Below are 23,692 nucleotides of genomic sequence, written 5' to 3' on the forward strand. Positions count from 1 at the left end.
TAAATTCCATTTCAGCCTTTAAAACATAGTTTAAGTATCAACTGCTCATGAAATCTTGTTTGGCTTGCCCAGACAAAATTATGTCTTTTTTAAATGCCTTTTTAAATGAGCCACTACAATTAAACCCACCAATACATTTCTATTATAATGAGAAAGGGATGGAGATAATCCTGATGGCAGCTGACACTTATAGAGGGTTCTATTTATGCCAGACACAATGAAAAGTACTTTACGTGATTTATCTCATTCAAGGTTATGAACTTAATATATAAAGAGCTCTTACAAATGTGCAAAAGATAATACACTTGCATTACAGACTTCGTAGGAACAAGAAAATAAAAACCACTCAACCCAGTTGAAGTAGATTAAAGTCAGGCACACAGTCTTTGCTTCCCCTCCCCTTGAGAAGTAGAGTCTAATGTTTTCCCCTCGGCTCTGGGCTGGTCAGTAGAAGCAGTGTTCTGGGATTTCAGAGACTAAGTTATAAGAATAAGAAGTCTTGCAGCAGCTTCCACCCGTTCTCCTTGGACACCTTCTTTTACCTGAGCCTCTACGTAAGAGGTCTGACTACCCTGAGACCTCCATGATGAAGAGGCCACCTGTAGGTCCTGCAACTGAGATCATCCTTCGAGCCATTCCACGTCAGGTGCAGACATGTTGACCGAAGCCATCTATCTTGAACCCTCTAGATCAGTAAGCTGAATATCACAAAATCACCTCATTAACTGCCATGTGGAGCTGAAGAACTGCCCAGCTGAGCTCTGCTTGAATTTCTGCCACATCAAATTGTAAGCTATAATAAAATGCTTGCTTTAAGCCAAAAAATTTGGGGGTAATTTGCTGTGTGGCAATAGGTAATTGGAAAACCCACTACTCATTGAAAACTACCATAATCATTTTCACGTATTTTTCCATTATTCTAATTTTATGTATCTAACGTCCCTCTACTTTCTTATTTGACAGAGTTGGATTTATACTGTATGTGCAGTTTTGTTTCTCACAGTCATAAGAATAAGCACTTTTTCCATTAACATTTCCTCACCTTATTAAAAATATTCTTTGCTTGGCTGGGCGTGGCTCAGCGGTTGAGCATCGACCTAGGGTCCAGGAGATCACAGTTCCATTCCTGGTCAGGGCACATGCCCGGGTTGCGGGCTCGATACCATCAGGGGATCGCAGGAGGCAGCCGATCAATGACGACTCTCTCATCATTGAAGTTTCTCTCTCTCTCTCCCTCTCCCTTCCTCTCTGAAATCAATAAAGATATATTTAGCCCAGCTGGGCGTGGCTCAGCGGTTGAGCGTCGACCTAGGATCCAGGTGATCGGGGTTCGATTCCCGGTCAGGGCACATGCCCGGGTTGCGGGCTGCAGCCGATCAATGGCTCTCTCATCATTGATGTTTCTATCTCTCTCTCTCCCTCTCCTTTCCTCTCTCTGAAATCAATAAAGATATATAGATATAAAAGATATTTAAAATATATATACATATATATATTCTTTCATAACTTGATTTTTAATGATTACATACTGCATTCCATCATTCTCCTATTGTGGAACATTTAGGTTGCTCCTAATTTTTTATTATAATAAATAACACTGTAATGAACATCTTTCAAAGTAAATCATATCAGCATCTCTGATTATGTCTTTAAGATTAATCAACAGAAGTGAAATTACCAGGAAAGATATAAACCTTTTCAAGGATTGCATCATATATTGCCAAAGTGCTTTCGCAAATTCACTCTCCCAATAGTAATGTTTCTTGATGACCATGTCATTGAGCTCTACCAAACACTAAATTATCATTTGTTAATCTTTGCTTATTTGAAGTGGTAAATTTCGTCTCAGTGTAGCTTGAGTTTACATTTTTTATTACTAGGAAATATGAACATTTTTATCATATGTTTATGGTCACTGTTATTTCTTCATCTGTAAAATGGCTGGGCACATATTTTTTTACCATTTTTTTTCCTGTTGAGTGCTTATGATTTTCTTATCCATATGAATAGATTCTTTACTTCCATGTACATCAATCTTTGTTTTTATGACATACTTTTTCTATTTTGTTCACCTTTCATAGTGATTTATCAATATATTATGTAAAATTTTTAAAGGAAATAATAATGGCTAAAATTTATTATGGTTTCTATGTGACTGGCAAAGGGCAAGTACTTTACACAAATTTTCATAATTCTAAAGACCTAATGAGTTTGCTCTTATTGTTAAGCCCTCCAATTCATAGATAAGGAAGCTGAGGCTTGCTTAATAAGGTGAATAATTTCCCACAAGATCATGCAGTAAGGTCAGGGTCAAAATTCAGATCCAGGCCCACCTGATTTTAAAGTTGTTTCTCTTAACCACTAAGCTATAGTTAACATATCTGGCAATTTTCCCCCTTTGTGGTTAATTCCATAGCTTTTATGTTTGGAATGTTCTTCCCTAGTCCATGATAAGCCATATGATTATCAATATTTTATAGTAGCTTTCTTTGGTTTTTAATTTACACTTTAATACAGCAATAACCACTCCTCACCAATTTTTCTTGTTTGTTTATTAAATATTCTTCCTTTTCCCACTGGTTTGTGGTACTGTCTTTATTAAATACACTAAATTAATTAAATACCTAAACACTTCCGCATCTATTTTGCAACAGTACTACATAATTAGCAATTAGAGTTGATGCGAGGGGTGGTGATTATTCCTGAATTAAAAGGGTAAATAGAAAAACCAAAATAAAAAAAGCTAAAACACATTGATAAGCATTATTAATATATAATTGATATAGATTGATAAGTATCATAATGTGGGTTAACATTATTATTCAGGTTTTTAATGGCTATTTTTAGAATAACTAAAATTCTTTTAAAAAGTCATTCACTGGAATTCTGATAGACATTGAATTAAATTCATAAGTAGAGAAAATTTTTATTGAACACCTAATATGTGCCAGTTGGAAAAACGGCAGTAAACAAAACATATAATCCCTACCTTCAGAGAGCTGAGGAAATACAAATAAATTAGACAATAAAAAGGCAAAGTGATCAGTGCAAGATGATGGGAAGCACCCATGAAAGGCAGCTAATTTGGACTTGAAGAATGAGAAAAGGCATTCTGGGTAGGTAGAGAACTTGATCCAGTGAAAGAAAAGAGCAAGTGCAAAGATACACAGGACAATGAAACAATCAGATTTGTATACTGAGATTACTATAGCTAACTGTCTCATTAAAATACTCCCTTCTACCACCAGACACCAATCCACCTACAAAAACCCTTCTATGAAAAACAAAATTATTTTTAACATTCCTTGTACAGTTGTCAGGTGATCACATTTTTTCTGTGAGTTATTTACCCCCGATAGAAAAAAGAAAGCAGCAGTGGAGGTACATTCCAGAGTCTCTGAGCTGTTAAGGATGTCCTGAATCTTCTCATGCCTTTTTACTGTTTTGTGTTCCTGAAGAAGACAGTGGAGCATGTGACCGCCAGAATGGAAGATCGCTGGTAGGGGTGACCTCTGTGAGCGTCTCTTCTGGCCTCTTTACTGAGCATCCCCTGTCCTTCAATAATAAAATACTTCCTATCGCCACTCAATAATTTTGTATAAACAAGCACCAGTTATAACTGTGGCCATGGAAAGATGTCAAAATAAAGTACACTTTGAGCCCGGCTGGGCGTGGCTCAGCGGTTGAGCGTCGACCTAGGATCCAGGTGATCGGGGTTCGATTCCCAGTCAGGGCACATGCCCGGGTTGCGGGCTCGATCAATGACTTTCTCGTCATTGATGTTTCTGTCTCTCTCTCTCCCTCTCCTTTCCTCTCTCTGAGATCAATAAAGATATATTTCAAAAAAATAAAATAAAATAAAAAAGTACACTTTGAGAAAAGAACATTGTATATGAGAGATATCAATATAAATTTTTAAATGAAGTGGGTTTTTTTAAGCAAATAGTTCATTGACTTGTTTATGCTGTCCCTCAAAGCTAAAAGTAAAATTGGTCTGGGTGCACAATGTTTAGAAAGAAGATCTAGGTCTTAAATAGACCCACAAAAACTGTATATTGAGAGGATTTGCTATAGAGTGAATTCTTACAAAGATGACTGCTAAAGTAATTCCCAAAAATGAGAATCCACAGTTGGTACATACAAGCAGGGCTGAGATTTCTGAAGTACATGCAAACAATAATACAAAGTCTTTATAAGAACTCAAAAACCATGTTTATTGTTTGGATCAAACCTTACTGCAGTAGAACATCAAGCCTTTGGAGCTTGCATTGGGGAACCTAAACCCTCTCTATTCCTGTACTTACTGATCATTCATATATTGTAAGCGTAGTATATAGATTATTAGTCTGAGATGCTCATGGCAAAGGTAAAAGAAGGGCAATTTCTAAGTCAAATAATAAGAACGTAATAGCTACTAGGAAGAACTTCATTGAGAAAGGCAGTCGAGCAGAGCCCATAGGATCAAACCCACATTCATAGGGGCTTGATTTTTCGCTGTACACATTTATCTGAGGGAGTCAGAACGCGATGGTTACCAGTAACGATGCTAGAATTGTATTAATTAATAGTGTTAGAGCTAAGTTGATTATCCTTTTCTGGGGTTTTCCAGAGCCAACTAATTGGAAGTCAGTCATACTAGTTATACTAAAAGGATAGGATCCTCATCAATAGATAGAGACATACAGGAATAATCATACTACATCTACAAAATGTCAATACCATGCAGCAGCTTCAAATCCGAAATGGTGATTAGAAGTAAAATGAAATTTTAGCTGTCAGAGGAGGCATACGATAAGGAAAGTGGATCCGATGATCACATGAAGACCGTGGAAGCCGGTGGCTATAAAGAAAGTAGATCCATAAACACCATCGGAGACTGTAAAAGATGTCTCGTAGTACTTTGATGCTTGTAAAATAGTAAAATACAATCCTAAGCAGATTGTGATAAATAGTGCTTGAATTATATGTTTGCGGTTTCCTTCTATTAGGCTGTGATGGGCTCAAGGTAATAGAGACTCCGGAGGCTAAAAGGACAGATGTATTTAGAAGTAGAACTCCTAGTGGATTTAGGGGGGTAATACCTGCTGGAGGTCAGTAGCCCCCCAACTCAGGAGTTGGGGCTAGACTGGAGTGATAAAAAGCTCAGAAAAATCCTGAAAAGAAAAATACTTCAGATACAATAAATAGGATTATGCCGTAGCGAAGGCCTTTTTGTACAACAGGAGTATGGTGGCCTTGAAATGTGCCTTCTCGTACAATGTCTCGCCATCATTGATATATAGTTAGTGTATTGGTGATTAATCCAATGGTTAATAGGAGTGTAGAGTTAAAGTGAAATCACATAACTAGGCCGGATGTGAGTAAAAGAGCTGAAAAGTAGCAAATAAAATGAATTAGATGTACTTGAGGGGCTTGCTCCTTGAAAAAATTCCAAGGTGCATTATTTATTCATAAAGCAAAAACAAAGAATCATTTCTGCAAAAAATAAAAAACTGTGAGCCTGAATTTACATTTCCTGGTAAACTGATGTACAGATGATTTTCTTATAAATAAGCAGAGCTGAACTTTCTATACAAGATATGTAGCTTAACAACGACATATACTTAACTTCTATTTTCAAATAACCTTTCCAAGGCAGTGCAGCATAACTGTTGAGAGCACAGATTTGTGGTTAGGAAGAGCCAGGACAGAATCCAGGCTCTACCACTTATGTGTAACCTTAGGCAGACACTTAACTTCTGTTTCCTTATCTGTACAATAGTTGCCAGAATTGTAGGTTTGGTGGATGAGGTGGTAGTGAGGATCAATTAATTATCTTACAACTTCAGTATAAACATCTTGTAAAAACATCACAAAGATTTCACAAAGTGAAGGTAAAGGTGGGAGTGGCTTGGCAAAAGAAAGATAGGAGTTTGGGGCAAGATTTGGAGATTTGACAAGATTAGACCAACTTGTAGACATGATCAGCTGTACTCTCCTCCTCTATAACAACAAAAAAAGGGAAAATTTAGGTCAAATTAGTGTTCTGAAAGTAGATATGGCTATGACCCATGATTCTCTCACCTGTGCCTAAAAACATATATACTCTGTCTGACCATAAATAGTCACTCAAACTCTTTCATTTTCTGTTGCTTCAACCATAAATGACCTTCTTAGAGAGGTTTGGTGAAGATCAATTTGAGATAAAATCAGATTAAAATGTCTCACTAACTCAAGAACTACACATTCACTGAGCCAATATGTACTGTGTGCCTCTGATATATCAGGCATGTTCCAAGTGAAGGAAAGCATGGGTAAGTTGTAAGATGCTGCTCTGCCAGTGTCCATGTAGTTGTGGTAAATAACTATGAGATGTGCTACAACTGATGGGTATTACAGATGTATGCATAGTAAAAAAGAAACCATTCATGTGTTAAGACATAAAACTTTTATCAATTAAAAACTAGTTTTAAAAAAACACCTTCTTACCATCTAATAGAGTGCTTCACACCCAATAGATGCTTAAAATTTGTGCTGACTGCAGTCCTTATTATTTAACTGTCTATTGCTTGACTCCACTCACTACATAATGTAAGCTCCACAACAGCAGAGACCGTACTCTTCCTGTTCACTAATGCAGCCTCAGTACCAAAGAATGGTGTCTGGTGTCTAGTAGGTGCTCAGTAAACATTTGTTGGTTGGATGGATGGATTTCATGTTCTGGTGACATAAGAAATCACCTCCATTTGTAGGCCATTTCATTAGCACTCCTACAATGGGGAAATGTCTTTGCTTCTAAACTTTGGTCTACATTTACCTTTTTTATTTACTCTGTTCTTTTGCCAAGCTAAGCAGAGACAAACTGAGTTAGTCCTTCCAATCAGTATATGAATTGCCTGTAAGGAGAATTTAAATCAGATGGGTTCCATTAGGAACTATCCTGGTCAGTAGAGAGAAGTGCTGATAATGTATGCATGCTTACTATATTTACCACATTTAAATAGGCGGCTTTCCTCTAAGAGATATGTTTATGGGATTACTGCTAAAATATGCCTGTTTATTATTTTTATCATTTAGATGATGATTTTTTTTAAAAAGAAATCTCTACGGGAGCTAAAGAAAACAAATCCATCAAATGAAAGTTACCTTAAAAAATAAATTAACTAAAAATATTACATATATATGAAGATTTTGTTTAATTTAATTTTCCTTCTACTCCCAAAACACCTTGATGTAATCTACATGTTTAATTTTATAATGCTTTTACATTTTATATTTTCTACCAAAACTAAAATTAAAGAATATAAAATAAAAAGGTATGAGTATCATGTATTCAACAGGATAGAATAAGAAAAAGCCTATATTTCTCAGTGAGAGTTAATAATCAGAAATGCCAAAACCCAAATTTTCCAACTTCATTTCCTCATTGTTTTCTATTTAAAAATTACAAATGCAAGATGTTGCAAGGGAAACAAACTTCAAACAGTAATGTATCAAACAAAAGAGCAGCACTAAACAAAACAAAATTCACTTTAAAAATATTATACCAACAACTCTACATTGACTGAGTAAAAAAAGGAATCTTTTGTACTCTTGTGTCAAACCACAATAAAGATTTTTTTTAAATCACATGAAGAGATAATAATAGAAAAAGCTCCATGTGGCAGTGTGGTAATCTATCAATTTTAACACATATTTTCCGCTGGAATAGGCTTTTTGGCAATTCTGCTTTGTTCATTTGCTACTTTTTTTTTTTTTAAGAACTCAAAATCAGGAGATTAAAAAAATTAAGATGTTTTCCCGCATACCGTGTCAGACAAGGCTCCTATTAAAAACATTTGGTACAATAATATCTAACTGCTCAGCGCTGGATTTTTTTCTGCCCAGATATAAAATGACATAAATTATTCTAGAATAGTATTTCCATAATGATTGCAAAATGACACAACACTATCCTGCAAGTGTTAAGCTTGTATAGCCCCTACAGGAAAACACCAAGTAAAGGGAGTGCTGAGAGGTACCATACAGCACTCCTCCCAAAGAACCCAGGTCTTTAGGCTTGTGTCATTCGACATTCACCACTTTTAGCGTCAACATGTTCTGGAGAAAAAGAGACAGCCAGCCTGACCAGGTTCCATTCAGCATTACTCCACTATTCCGTTTGGGTCCCTTAACCCAGAAGGAAAGATGGGAGTACCAGAGGAGGAGGCCAAGGCACAGACAGTCAGCCAGGGTGCTCACGTGAACCGGGCTTGGCCAAATCTCAGTGTCCCTCGCCAGAAAGAAACTTGAGATCCTGAACAAATATTTCTCCTATTTTTGAGGATTAGCAGCCTCTAGCAAACAAAACAAAACAAACAAAAAACCCTCAATAAATAATTCATCCTATCTAGGCCTTTGAGAGTGGTAAAAAAATAGAAAGTGGAGAAGAAATCCATACCCAGGGTTAAGCCTACTGTCTAGTCTCAGGTATTCACTAATGTCAAGCTGATCTCTAGTACTTCGAATCCTAAGAAGTGAAGTGGTCCTTTAGATATTCAGCCGGACTATGCCTAGGCTTTCTTCAGAGATACCTGCTGTTAAGCTATACCTAAGATGTCCGTGAATGGGCATAAGCAAGACTTAGTTTCTCCAAGGCTCACACACACACACACACACACACACACACACACACACGAAGAAAAAAGAAAACATTCATTAAACCATGTTATTTCCTTTCATCCTTAGGAACTCAGATGTTTAAAAAAGAAAAAATGAATCCCAACACCCGTTGGGGAGGCCAGCATAGCACAAACAGCTAGAGGGAATGTCTCAGGGCACAAGATTCAGTCCATGCAGGGAAGCACAAACCATTATTATTTCCCTTTTGGTCAAGCAAAACAGAATGGTTGTGCCCTTCTTGTTTTTCACAACATGAAGACCCACCCAGATGTACCTTCAGCCACTGGCATAAAGTCTGTATTTGAAACATTTTTTGGTAGACCCACAAAATGCAAAGAACCAAAATTGTTAGCCTGAACTTACTTTGCCTGATTACTGACTCTGGCTTCCAGCTGGAATAACATATGATATCACTACTTCTAAGGGAAGCCTGGTTTAAGAGCAATCGTTCACTTAGCATATATATATTTAACTCTCACTTTCTAATCAGATGTTTGGCACAAATTCACCTAACTCCAAAACCCTGGCAATGTGCCTTCCCTGGGCAAAGGCACAAGAAGTTCATGGGTATTATTTTCTATTTTCCATTTGTCTTTCTCATTTAGTATTCAAAAATACAACCCATAACATGATGGGGAGAAGAACAACGTACAATAAAATACTCTGCAGGAGAAAAGTGAAATCAAGATAATGTGTCCTTATAGAGAAATACGTCTCATCAGGTTTCAATAAAAGGCTTGCTGAGCAGTAAGACTCAAGATGGAAATCCAACCCGGATGCCAAACTTATAGATCTATCAAGAGAAAAACATATGAGTAGGAAACGTATTTTAATGATCACAGTTCTCATAAAGTTATCAACTTAAATGCATACTAATTGAAATTTGTATTAATGGGTTATGTAGGCCCTATTGTGTTTTGAAAACTTATTTATCCTAATGCCTGAGAACAAGTATGAGTGGAGTATAAGAAGAAAATGGTCGATAGTCATTTTGATACCTTGCCTCAGGCCAAATATTCCAGCAGTAAACAGAGGTGAGGGGCATGACTTCAGTACCAGACAGATCTGGGTTTCAACCTGGCTTTGACACTTACTAGCAGTAGGGCCATGGTCAGGCTCATAACTTGTCCAACCTCTGCTATACAGTCCTCGAGTCTGAATCAGCAAATCAAAAAATTTATTTATAAACTGGCTGATGAACACCTAGAACTTATTTTTCTCATAGGGACAATACTATAAATGTACTCAGGTACTCAGACCACCCTAAAACTCCCTTGAAAATGGCGTAAATAGTACCAATGTACTGATAGCAAATCCACATTACAAAATGAACTCCATGTACATACAAGAAACCACATATGTTTCAGTCCTATAATTTCACTGTCCAACAGACAGCACAAGCTCAACAGATTGTTATTACATGAAATGGAACAGAATACTTGCTTTTGAAAAAAGCTTTTCAGTCCCTTCCCTCCACCATTTGTAAATGACACTTCTCTCAGCAAAGAACTAGGTGGCAGAGACTTCCCTGGAGAAAGTAAAGAGATAATTTAAATTTCTGAGAATTAGTAGTTTTTTCTATCTATAGATGAGACAGTGTCTCCCCAGGTGATCTGAATTGTGGGGGGAAAGGGGACAGAGGTCTTCTGCATTAATAAAAGTCTAATCACATGAGCCCCAGACAGGCCATGGTGCTAACCTATTCATATCTCTAATTCCCAATGTCCTTCATCTGGGTCTTTTTCACATAAGTTTCTTGGAAAAATATAGAACTCTAGTAATTTACTGTTGCATTATAATAAGTTAAATCTCATACAATTTAAAAATATCCCATGCATCAACACAACCCATTATTTTGATCATTTCCCCATGAGATTATAAAATGGTCAGAATTACAAGGCTCACAGCACAAACTTCTATAATGAAAATTGTATTACAAGATGACCATGTTAATTAGAATGTTTGGCTGCTATCATGAAGACTCAAAATTATACAGGCTTAAATAAGATAAGAAGGTATTTCTCACTCAAATAAAGAGTAGGTAGGTAGTCCAGGGCTGGTAATGGTGTTTACACCATCTTCAGTGAACCAACTATGATTCTTCCATCTTTCTGTTGAAACGTCTTCAATACATAGCTTCCCTCTCAGAATTTGAGTCAGCCACTCCCACTCTTACCACCCTGGGCTGCATTTCAGCACACAGAAGGGGCAAAGGAAAGGCATGTGCCTATCCTGTCAGCACACAGCCTGAAAGTAGCCCGCATCATTTCTACTCATGTCTCATTCACCAGAACCTGTTCACAGCCAGCTGCAAGAGTAACTAGGAAGTCATTATTTTGGGTGGCCATGGGCTACATAAAAAGGTGAGAATAGGTGATGAGAACATTAAAAAGCCTCTGCCCTAAAGGCTATATAACAAGACATCCTTTTTGACTCTGGTAACCACTCAAATATTTATCCATTTATTTCAGGTGCCTATCTCTGCCCATCCCCACCTGCCACTAGTTCAACACAAAACTCATAAAACCCTTGTGCTATCCTGAGCAATAGGGGTGCTTGGAGCATTTTTTGCTTTAACATTTGGTCAGTGACCCTGTTTCCTTGCACACAGAATCCCTAAATCCCTTGGAATTTCCTTTTCTGGGTGACAGGAGCACCTTTTGTTCTAATGAGGTGACTCCTGGATAGCTTGTGGATGGGGTTGGTCACCAGAAAGACCAAGCCATGAGTAGAACCTTGGAACTTTCAGCCCACCCCTATTCTCCAGGGAGGGGACAGCGGGACTAGAAACTGAGTTAATAATCAATCATGCCTATGTGATGAAGCTTTCATAAAAATCCCTAAAGTATAGAGTTCAGAGAATTTGGGGGTTGGTTAACACACCCATGAGTTGTGAGGGTGGCACACCCCAACTCCAGGGGACGGATTCTCACTCTATATACTTCTTAACCTGGCTGTTCATTTGAATCCATAATATCCTTTATAATAAGCTGGTAAATGTAAATAAATGTTTCTCTGAGTTTTGTGAGTGATTATAGCAAACTATCAAACCTGAGAAGGGGGTCATGGGAACCCCAATTTATAGCCAGCTGGTCAGAAGTATGAGAGGCCCAGTCTTGCAGTTATTGTCTAAAGTAGGGGATAATCTCGTGGGACTAAGCCCATAACCTGTAGAGTCTGTGCTAATTCGATGTAGATAGTGTCATCATTGAATTGTAGAGTCACCCAGCTGATGCTTAGAGAGTTGGAAAATTGGTTGGTTTGGGGGAAAATCCCTACATATTTAATGTTATAAGTATTGAAAGTAGAATGTAAAAGAAACAAGGGGTTTTCTTTTAAACATGCTTTACAATTTTCCTTCTCAGACAAAAATCACATGAAAAATATCATTAATCTTATTATTTTAATATGTTTTGGGTTTCTTAGTGATTTTAGTTAGAGAGGAAAGGAGAGGGAGAGGACGAGGGGGAGAGGACGAGGGAGAGAGGGAGAGGCCGAGATGGGGAGAGAGAATCATGGATGAGAGAGAAATATCAATCAGCTGCCTTCTGCATGCCCCATACTGGGGATGGAGCCCACAACCTAGCCATGTATCCTGACTGGGAATCAAACTGGCAACCTTTTGGTGTGTGGAATGATGCTCAACCAATTGAATCATACCAGCCAGAGCAAAATCTCCCTAATCTGTAAACACACTCAGGTCTGACTGTGAGATCATCTTTTTCTGCCTCTTCCCTCAGTCTTTATCCAAATGATAGCACCAGCACTTTTGGAAGGGACGAATCGTTGTAAAAGAGAACCTCCCAGGGTGTTGGTGAAGTCAGGAACCAAGCTAAAATGAGCAATTATTCTTCCAAGCCTAGCCATATGGCTTGGGGCCTAACAGAAGTACTAGATGACTGAGAAGGTAAAACCTACCACTTTGTTATAGGACAAGCAGACATACCATTATTTAGTTTAGGTAAACTTGATTTGTTAGAGAAGAGATATTCTGAAATTTAGGATATCATTAAAAAAGCTAATTCTACTTACTTAAAACTACTTTGACAACTAATAAAGTAGTTTGCCTACTTTTCATTGCAAAGACAGATAAAGTTTAAAAATGAAGGAACATTTACCTGGATTATCTTGAGTGGCTTTATAACTCATTTTTATTTTACTTAAAAATAATCTTCCAAGTTGGACATATTAATTTAGAAATGTCAATTCTGCCTAAAGAAATAACTGGAGGTAGATAATACACATATTTCTAAATTCTGTTTTTTAGGAAGCATAAGCAAAGCTGCTGCTTCTGCTACATCGTTTGCTATAATTTTATAACCACAATAAATTATGGTCAATCAAATTTTTTCTTTGTGACAATTAGCATAAAATCTTCAGCTGTGCATTGTAGAAACAATGGGATTTAAATCTAGATTCAAGAAAACTACTGTTAAACATTATCAAACAGTAAATGTAAAAAGACAGCAAGATTTTGCTAAGTAACAGTCTCATTTTCCTTAATAGATTTTAATTTAGAAAAACAAAATCTAGGTAAGAATATATTAAAGGCATTACTCACATAAAATACATTGGCATTTGTAGTATTTTTGGCTCAGCTAAAAGAATAACTAATTACAATTTAATGAGCACTTACCATACACAAAGCATTGTACTTAGCGATGTACATACGTACATACTCACATTCAACCCTGACAAGAGCACTATGAGATAGGCGAGTTGCTCCTATTTAGGTGAGGAAACTAAAACAAACTTTCTTGTTAAACCGTAAAAAAATTCTTCATAGGCTACCACCCAATTAAGTAAATCCATATTTTGATTTAAAAAAAGCAAAGTTACTTTTACAAGTGAATGTATTTATTAATAAAATAATAACTGTATCTATGTTCAGGTTAAACTTATTTTTTCTACAGTTTTAATTTGAAACAGAAATAAAATTATTTGTTAACTAGCACACATGTATTGAATGCCCGAAAGGCTGCGATATTGGACCTTGGAGATAAAAAAGAGGAAAGGAATTGAGAAGGTGTGTTACCTCCTTTTTTTATTTTTTAAACATATTCACTGGCAATAAATATTGGATTTTTCCCAACAATCCTCAAAAAGCTTCTCTTTTGAGTACATAACATTATCTTTCTGTCACCTTTAGGAGACTGAGTCAAACATAAGTCATGTGACTTGTAGGCACGTCTGTTGCGGACTAGTCATTAAGTCACCAAAACCACTGAGCCAAGAGATGGTTCCAAAGAACCCAAAACACTGAATCAAAAAACCATATACATCCCTATGTTCATTGCAGCATTATTTACAATAACCAAGATATGGAAGCAACCTAAGTGTCCATCAATAGATTAATGGATAAAGAAGAAGTGGTACATACATACAATTATGACCAGCCATAAAAAAGAATGAAATCTTGCCATTTGCAACAACATGGATGAATCTAGAGGGTATTGTGCTGAGTGAAATAAGTCAGAGGAAGACAAAAATACTGTATCACTTCACTTATATGTGGAATCTAAAAAACAAAATAAACAGACAAGCAGAACACAAACAGAATCACAGGTGTAGAGAACATTTTGATAGTTGCCAGACAGGAGGGGTGTTGGGAGGATAGGTGAAAAAGGTGAAGGAATTAAGAAGTGCAAGTTGGAAAAAAAGAAGTACAAATTGGTTGTTACAGAATAGTTACAGGGATGTAAAGTACAACATAGGGAATATAGTCAATATTACTGCAATAACTATGTATGCTGTCAGATGGTGACTAGATTTATCGGGGTGACTATTTAGTAAGTTATATAATGTCTAATGATTGGGTTATACATCTGAAACTAATATAATATTGCATGTCAACTATAATTAAAAAATAAAAAGCTGTTTATTAAGTAAAAAAAAAAAGAGCATTTCTATACACCAGCAATAAGGTATTAGAAAAATTTTAAAATTCAATTCACACCTTGACTGGGTAGCTCAGTTGGTTACAGCATGGTCCGATACGCCAAGGTTTCGGGTTTGATCCCCAGTCAGGGCACATACAAGAATCAACCCAATGAGTGCATATATAAGTGGAACAACAAATTGATGTTTCTCTCTCTTTCTCTCCCTCCCTACTCCCCTCCCTCTCTCTCTCTTAAAAACTTCAATTCACAATGGCATCAAAATTGCTGAAATATCCATGAATAAATCTAATAAGTTTCTTTTACAGAGAAAAGCATAGAATGGACATATTGATTTTAAAATGCTGTGGTATTAATGCTGTGGTATTAAGTAAAAAAAAAAAAGAGCATTTCTGAGCACTGGAATACTAGAAACTGAGAAAGAAACCCACCTTTATGTGAGATCTTAATATATTACATATCAGTGGGAAAAGGGTGAATATTTTTGTCTGCAAATAACAGAAAACCAACTGCTAAAATGGCTTAAACAATGAGAATAATTATCATCTGACAAAACAAAGTATTTTGAGGTAAGGATCAAAGTCATCATTCAGGGTTCAGTTCTATTCTGTCTTCCTCTGGATATCAGTGAGCTCTCTTCATTAACACAAAATGCTCAAAGTGTCACAGACATATATCAGGAAGCTTTAAGCTTATTTCTTCACTGTGTATCTTTCTATAAGAGCAAAAGAAAATCTCTCCTAGAATCACCTTCAGCAAACTTCCCTCTATCTCTCTGGCTAGACTTGCTAAACCAATCATTAAGTGAGGAAATGAGAATACCAGTATAGTCTGAGACCAATCAAGATTTGCCTAAATCATGTGGGAAAAGAATAGACATGGAACAAAACTGGTGTTCTGCCAACATAAGAAAGAGAAATATGACTGTTGGCAAGTAATCTACAGTACAATGGAATATTTTATAAACGGTGCGGGGGGAAACAGGCGATCCATATGGAAGAAAAGGAAATTAGATCCAAATAATATCATTATAAAAATAAGTTTGAAGGGGATTAGAAATTCAAATGCCAAAATTAAACATTAATTATTAGTAGAAAATACAGAAAAATATATTTAGAAATTAGGGGTAAAAAAAGATTTATAATATAAAATATAAATAAGCACAAACCATAACGGATAATATTAATTAACTAGACTACATCAAAATTTAAAACTTTTACACAATAAAATATACCAGAATTAAAGCTAAAAGACAAACCATAGTCTAGGAGAAGTATTTGCATGTAAAACAGTTTTTGCTGTTAACAGAGAAAAATTGGGTAAAGTATAAGAATGAGCAATTGATAGAAGAGAAAAACTGAATAGCCAATAAATATTATAAAAGATACTCAACTTCACAGTAGTCAGAGAATTGCAAATTTATACAAAGAGATAATGTGTACCCACTAAAAAAATGTTTAAATTTGATAATCCTGAGTGCTGGCCACTATGCTGGGAAATAAACTGTCAATCACAGAAGAACGATCAACTAGTTCAACTTCTTTGGTGACCTACTTGGTGACAGCCAGTAAACTCGACAACATGCATGGTCAACAATATAACAATCCTTTCCAAGGTCCATATCCTAAAGGACTTTTTCACATGTGTATCCAAAGTCCTATTCCAGGATATTCATCACACTCCTTCTAAACACACACACGCGCGCACACACAAATATAAAACAGCCCAACTATACATCAATATGGATTGGAAAAACTGTTGCATATCTATACAAGCAAATAATAGTATGGTACAGTTTAAACAAATAAACTAGATTTATACGTGTCAATTTGGATTATCTTAAAAATAGAATGTAGAAAAAGCAGGTTGTTTAGGGATATTGATAGTGTGACGCCACTTACATAAAAAATAAAACCCAGCGTGGCTGGTGTGGCTCAGCGGTTGAGCATCAACCTAGGATCCAGGAGATCGAGGTTCAATTCCGGGTCAGGGCACATGCCCAGGTTGTGGGCTCGATCCCCAGTAAGGGGGGCCTGCATGAGGCAGTCGATCAATGACGACTCTCTCATCATTGATGTTTCTATCTCTCTCTCCCTCTCCCTTCCTCTCTCTGAAATCAATAAAGATATATTTGAAAAATTAATTAATTAATTAATTTAAAAAAAAATAAAACCCATAACAATAATATGTATTAGTTATGGAAAAAAAGTTAATGAAAGAAACAAGTAATCTGGCTTGTGATTACTTGTGAGAAAGGAAAAAGGAGAATCAGAGGATCACAGGAAAGGGTATAGTATTGGAGATTCTTCAACTTTATCTCTAGTTTTATTTTTTAATGAAAAAGAATATAAATATTAAAAACTAGTAAATTACATTGAGCCTACATGGAGAGTAGGTAGGTATTTGTCATATTGTTTTATGTAAGCTGGAAATACTTCACAATTTTTAAAAATACATCTTTTTACAAAAGTTTTTCATGAAAATATTTCATCATGAAAAGATCCTACCCCACATACAAAATTCCTCATAAAACTACAAATGGAGTTTGTCTCCCTTTATCTTTTACTAAGCATCATTTTAAGCCACATACTCCTCCACAGGAAAAGTAGTAGGAATTGAATAAAGATGCCATGAAGATCAAGAAAAGGTCCAACTGGCATAAAATCAAAAAGAGGTTTTCAAAGGTTAGTCAAATTCTCAAAGAATATTCTTTGTATTGAGTGAGAAGCCAAAGATGTCACTGTCAAAGCAAAACAAAAAAAGTATGAAGAAGGTTTCTATTTAAATTTTAATGTGGGGTTACTAGAATATGATATAGGGCATATGTCAACAATATGATTTATTACTGAGACTACAATAAATATCAATGTTTTTCTCTGGAAGTGAAAATTTTAATTATTCATATCCCAAGAAGCTCCCATAGCAACATACCTGGAGAAGGAGCCTTTCAAAAGCCAGAAAGTTGTCCCACTTGGCAGTCTGCGGGTGTTTCAGAGTTTGAACAGTGGCCAGCCCAAGCTGCAGGAGTCCACAGTGATTCACTAGAGCTTTGAGGTTGTTCTTGAAGAGCTGAATATAGGATGTGAGTTGTGCCGGAGTGACTCTCCCTGGAGAAACATAATAATTTATCAGTGAACCCTCTTCTGGGACTGGTAAAAATAACGAGAAGAGTGCCATTAATAATAGTAACTGCCTTATATTGGCACAGAACTTCAGAGTTGACTACAAGCTTTGCTAAGCTATTGTGATTCTTACAACAACATGGTGACAACAGTGAAATTGAAATTATTACCTGCATTTTGCAAGTGAGGAAACAGATGTTAAGTGATCTGGGTTGCTAGTAGAATTTATTTTCTCATTCTGCAGTACCCCGTAAATACATTCTCAAAGTCACACAAGTTAATTGCTGAGCTCAACATGGAGCACGTCTCCAAGACATATGATTTAGCAATCTAAGAGGCCAAAAGGCAAAATTTCTAATTATGTATGTACATATATAAAATAAAAGGAGAAATCTGTTATGACTATGGCTAAAACTTTATCACTGGTATCAGTGGGTTCATGACAATAAAACAGTAAAAGCTAGCTGTTACACAAAACAAAAATGTATAGAAAACCAGAGTAGCAAAAACACCAGAAGGTATCGTAAGAGTTTGGTGATCATTTACTACAATGATCACCTAGATTTGGAACATGAAAACCCACATCATAAAACACTAGAGCTTGTACAAAAACAAACACAAACAAACAAAACACCTGTTAAAGATTCACTCCTTCAAAGCCTCTAAGTTCCACTTTTGCCTATAGCAGTCCTTCGACCCAGTCACTTTCCACTCTCCAATCCATCAAATTCAATTCCTGCCGTTTATCAGTGCTATCTGCAAAACTCCTGAACACCACATATTCTCCACACTGGGCAAGAAGGCAGTGGGGCCAAACATAGATGCAAGTGAAGTGAATCTTTCCTACACATCTTACCATGCCATTTGTGTGTTGCCGTCCGATGCCTGAAATCCAAGTTTGTTTGTTTTATTGAGATTTGTTAATACCTAGCAATGAAGCCACCTGTCTTGATTTAGCACTTCACAGTTTATACAATGCAACCATGCCCTCTTCTCATTCTCACAGCAACTCTATGAGGTAGCAAACAAGCCATGTGCTGTATTGCTTAGCTCACCTGAGGCACTGTGAATTTGGTGTCTTAGTGCTAAATGGGAGGTATCACTTAATAAATGGTTTTTGCTACTCATAATACACAAAAAATAAAGATCTTAATAGAAGAAACTTATAAGCCTGAGACATATACTTTCTTTTTCATTACATTTTTTAAGAGATTAAGAATTTTTTGTTTTGTTTTTTGTTAATCCGTACCCAAGGATATTTTTTCCATTGATTTTTATAGAGAGTGGAAGGGAGAGAGGGAGGGAGGAAAGAGAAAGAGAGAAAGAGAGGGAAAGAAACAACATCAACGTGAAAAAGACACATCGATTGGTTGCCTCTTGCACACACCCAGACTGGGACCAAGGATTGAACCAGGTATGTGCCCTTGACCAGGAATCGAACCTGCAACCCTTTGGTGCGAGGGCCAATGCTCTAACCACTTAACCACACTGGCGACGGCAAGAAATTAAGAATTTTGAAACTCCTTCTCACCAGTTTATCTGGGTAAGTATCTAAAGAATAATAATAGTAGGAATGATAAGTAGGGAGTTGAGTCCCACTAGTTTCTTTGGTCCCTTGGTAGAGCATAAGTTCATTCCTGATTCTCAAAGCAGCAAGTTAACAATTTGCTTGCTTAATTACTAACAGAAGAGCCTCATGACTCTGGTTTTCAGTCAGGTTTATTAAGGTATAATTTTCACGGAAAATGGGTTCAAATTTAAGATCACAGTGAGCTCCATTTATTTGTTTATACACTGTACTGCAGGTGATGGCAGTGTGGTTCCTGGACACAGAATTTTGCCTATCAAGAGATTCACAAAATAAATATAAGTACTTAATCAATATTGTGATAAGTACTGCTAAGGGAAAATACAAAATGTCTTGAAAGTGTATGATATGAAACTGCCTACCTCTCCAACACTATCTCAACTAATGGTGGAGGAATTAGGCTCAAAACACATACGATCTATCCATAAATAACTGTCTTTTAGAGAGACTGCAAGAAATAGAAATCACCAGAGAGTCATGAAAGGGTCTGTTTAGATTTCTGTTGTAATAATCATATGCTCAGTTTAAAGATGAGTGTTTTTGATTCAAAAATATAGTTGAACTTTTTATCCAATTAGCAATTCCTAGCTCAGACGCAGACCCAGTAACCATATTTACATAACGCTACCTTCCCACATAAAGTATGTGAACCAAAGGAACAAATGGGTATATTTCATAAAGGAAATGCCAACGGAACACTACATTGTGAATTTAGCAATTATTCGCTCTTACTGCTCTATTCTGTTCCCCTCTGTATACCCTTTTCTTACACACACAAGCCACTAACACTTCATAAGATATGTTATGAAAACAGAATTTTTAAAAAATCCATAACATGCTAATTGGAATATAGTAAAAGAGTACTGGACACAAATATTTTAAAATACAGGTTAGTAAAATATAGGCTAGTAACGTTTTCAAAAATTTAAACTTAATCACAACCTTACACAAAACAAGTCAAAATCAACGCACTACCAAAAATGCTATAGCGAGATTAAAGACTTGAGAAAGCTTCTTAGTTTGTGTCAACTAAAACAGCAAGCAACTAGAACCAGGTGTTGAAAAAGCCATAGAAAGAACATTTATTCCTATCTCACATTACCAAAAAGGCCCAAAACACTTGTCAGGCAGATTTACATGGTGATTTTAAAATGTCAACCCAGAAGGCTTTGCATAACATTTTTTAAAGCCATAAAACAAGGGTTATTTCATATCAAGACTGTAAAACATACAGCAACTTTTTGAAAAATGACAATTTGAAATTTGAAAAATGGTCTTCAAGTAAAAAAGCTACTAAGCTTTCTTTTTCTTTTTAATAGAGTTTCTAAGAAAGAGAAACAGGCTTCTGATTTCAACTTAGCTAGGAGAAAAACATGAAACTTTCTCAACCATCAATTCTCTATTTCAAAACTCTTATTAAAATATAATTATCTCTTGGGGAAAAGGGGACAGACTTGGAAAACAAGATGATTTAATATTTTAATAAAGTCTGTGATCCTTTAAAAATTTAATTTAATTGAATTCAAATGCATAATGGAACTATTTTTCTATTTACTATATACACTCAATAAATTATAACTCTCTCAACTTATTTTGTGACTTGTTAAAATATATTTAAAATATCTACACATAGATGGTTCTTTGTTGACATTCTTAAAGAGTATCCAGTGCCAGGTTTGATTTAATTGTAAAACTTCAATAGAAAACAACTAACACCAGAAATTTTGTCTAAAATAGCATATTTAGTTGTTATTTTTTTAAAAAAAACTCTTGATGTAAGAAATAATAATACTGTAATTGCATGTTTATTCATTTTCCTAAAAACATGATTGAAAACCCAGTGTGTGAAATCTGAATAAACAAACTTATGTATTTTAAGACTTGCATTCCCAGAAATCAGCATTTCATTACAATCCTTTTCAATCATTTTTCTAATATAATAATGGCAAAGTACATTAAAATATTTAAATAGAATATGTTCTGGCATTTATATTTTGTTCTATAAGTATATATGTTTCTTTATAGTTTGATTTGAAAGTTCAAAATCAATCAGTAATGTTTGCGTCATTATGAAGTATATAATAATGTGCTATGATTACATTTCCTCATGTATATAATACTCTTTGCTCCTAGAATGCTCAATGGATTTCTTAGGGCGGGAGGGCATATTATCTGCCTTAATCAAACATTTAAAGTATTCTTATCTCAAATATACTCTCTTATCTTTGGAGTCTGTATTTTTGTTTGTTTTTTTCCTGAATATTTTACTACCAAACCCCTTCATTCTCCGGGTCAATCCTGGGTGGATGGTTCTCCAGGCCTTTCTTCTACACAGCCAACACCCTAGAATTCCCTTTATTGCTCTCTTCTGTTGGAACACTGTTTCATTAAATCCCTGACTTTTCTTTCTTGGTGTACTTGTTTTGCTGGATATGTTCAAGTAACTTTCTCAGAAAAGGTGTGTAGAAAGCAAAGTTCTTTTATGTCTGAAAAGGCTTTTTCTTGCCCCCACAATTTATCTGGGTTTGGAATTCTTGGTTATAGTAATACCTTGCTTCTGGTTTTCAGGTTGCTGATGAAGAACGTGTGCTATTCTCATGCTTGTTCGTGTGTCGGTGAGCTTCCTTTTTCCATCTTGGGGCCCTTAGGATCTTCTCATTTTCTTGTACTCAAGATTCACAGTGATTATGTCTAGTGTCGAGGGTTTTTTATTCCTGTTTTTTAGAGGCTTTTAAATTCTACTTGTTTTTCAGTAAGCCTATTTAATTTAACTATGTATTTCTTCACATCTGGGTAAGTCTCACATTCTTCTTTTGCTAATTTCCTATTCTTTGCTTCCTATCTTTTATCTTTTCTACCTTTTCAATGTCTTGTTCTTTCTACTTTTTAGTTGATTTCTTGATTTATCTTTAAACTTTGGCTGAATATTACTTTCACAATAATATCTTTATTTCCAAGAGCTCTTTTAAAATAACAGCTTTACTGAGATATAACACAAAAACCATAAAATTCACCCTTAATGTACAATTCAGTGTTTTTTAGTATATTCAGAGTTGTGCAATCATCACCCACTATATAATCTGAGAACAGTTTCCTCACCCAAGACAAATCCACACCTAAATTTCCTCAGTTATAAGAAAGATATACAGCTATAAAGCCATACATATGAGAATATAACCTGAGTGAAATTTTCCGTTGGGAGACATAACTGTACTTAGCTATACTAGGAAACTGAGAAAAAACAGAAGTGAGAACATTCAAGTAATTATAGCTACAACTGAACTCTGACTTTTTAAATATAATAGTGATATCACATCATCATTTTTATAAGATTTAAAAATCTTTTAACCTAAGTTTAAGTCCCTGGGAGGTAAAAGAGGAATGCAAGAGTACTCCATGATGAAGCAAAACAAACAATAAAAATAAACCACCTACTTTCAGCCACCCAAAAAGGCGCTGCCTAGAATAACTGAAAAGGCACCATAGCAAAGAGGGAGCCATCTGCCGGAAGGTAAGAGCAACTCTAGACTCAGAAGCCTCAGGTATAATGGAAGTGACAAGTATAGCATAAAGCATACAAATCTTAAGTCCACAGTTCAATTAATGTTTACATATGTTTTTATCCACGTAATCACCACCCAGCTCAAGGTACAGAATATGTGTAGCACTCTAAAAGAGTTCCTTATATCCATATCCAGTCAACAATCCCACAAAGGTACACCATTACTCTTCTCTCCATCACCACAGATCATTTTTGTCTGCTTTTGAACTTCAAACAAATGGAATTATACACATGTACTCTTTTGTGCCTAGCTTCTTTTGTTAACATTATCCAAAATCTCAATTTTTTTTTGCTGTATTTTATTGCTCTATATGACTATACCAATTTCTTTATCCATTCTGCTTTGATGGACACTTGGGTTTTACAATTTTGGGCCATTATAAATAATTGTGCTATGAACATGCTAATACGTGCCTTTTGTTAGACGTAAGCACTCATCTGTATTAATAAATGCCCAGGTGTGAAACCTCTAGGTGGTGTATACTTAGCTTTAGTTGAGACTCTTGAATTTAACAATTTAACATACTTTTTAAAGTATACATGTGATGTTTAAAATGAGGCACAACTGTATCATTAAGCTTTCTTCATGGTATTTTATGCCACGCAGCCAAAGCCCTAGTAAGAAGAAGAGGAAACAAATCAAGGTAGAGACCGTACTGCCATACTATTAGTATGCAGCTTCATTTTGTTTTTCTCATTATTTGTTTACATGTCTATTTACCTATATTCTTACCTAATTAGAGAAAAAGGCCTGGAAGGCAAGATACTAATTTAGGAAAAATGATTGCACTGAGAGCAAGATGGTGGGGAGGGGGAAAGGTACCCTCACTTTTCCTTTTACATATGTTATAATTGGAATTTTCCAGAAGCATGTGGTAATATT

General features: G+C 35.8%; 1 protein-coding gene across 1 annotated transcript in view; it reads right to left on the minus strand.

Annotated features, from left to right (window-relative positions):
- The window catches only part of SCFD2 (sec1 family domain containing 2), a 287,290-nt gene that overhangs the window by 232,099 nt on the left and 31,499 nt on the right, over positions 1-23,692 (minus strand). The window contains exon 4 of the mRNA XM_081158799.1: positions 17,469-17,644. Within this exon, the coding sequence (XP_081014925.1) occupies positions 17,469-17,644 (176 nt within the window). The remainder of the gene's footprint in view (positions 1-17,468; positions 17,645-23,692) is intronic.

Source organism: Miniopterus schreibersii, assembly GCF_964146895.1.
Source record: "Miniopterus schreibersii genome assembly, chromosome: 1".
Lineage (NCBI taxonomy): Eukaryota > Metazoa > Chordata > Mammalia > Chiroptera > Miniopteridae > Miniopterus > Miniopterus schreibersii.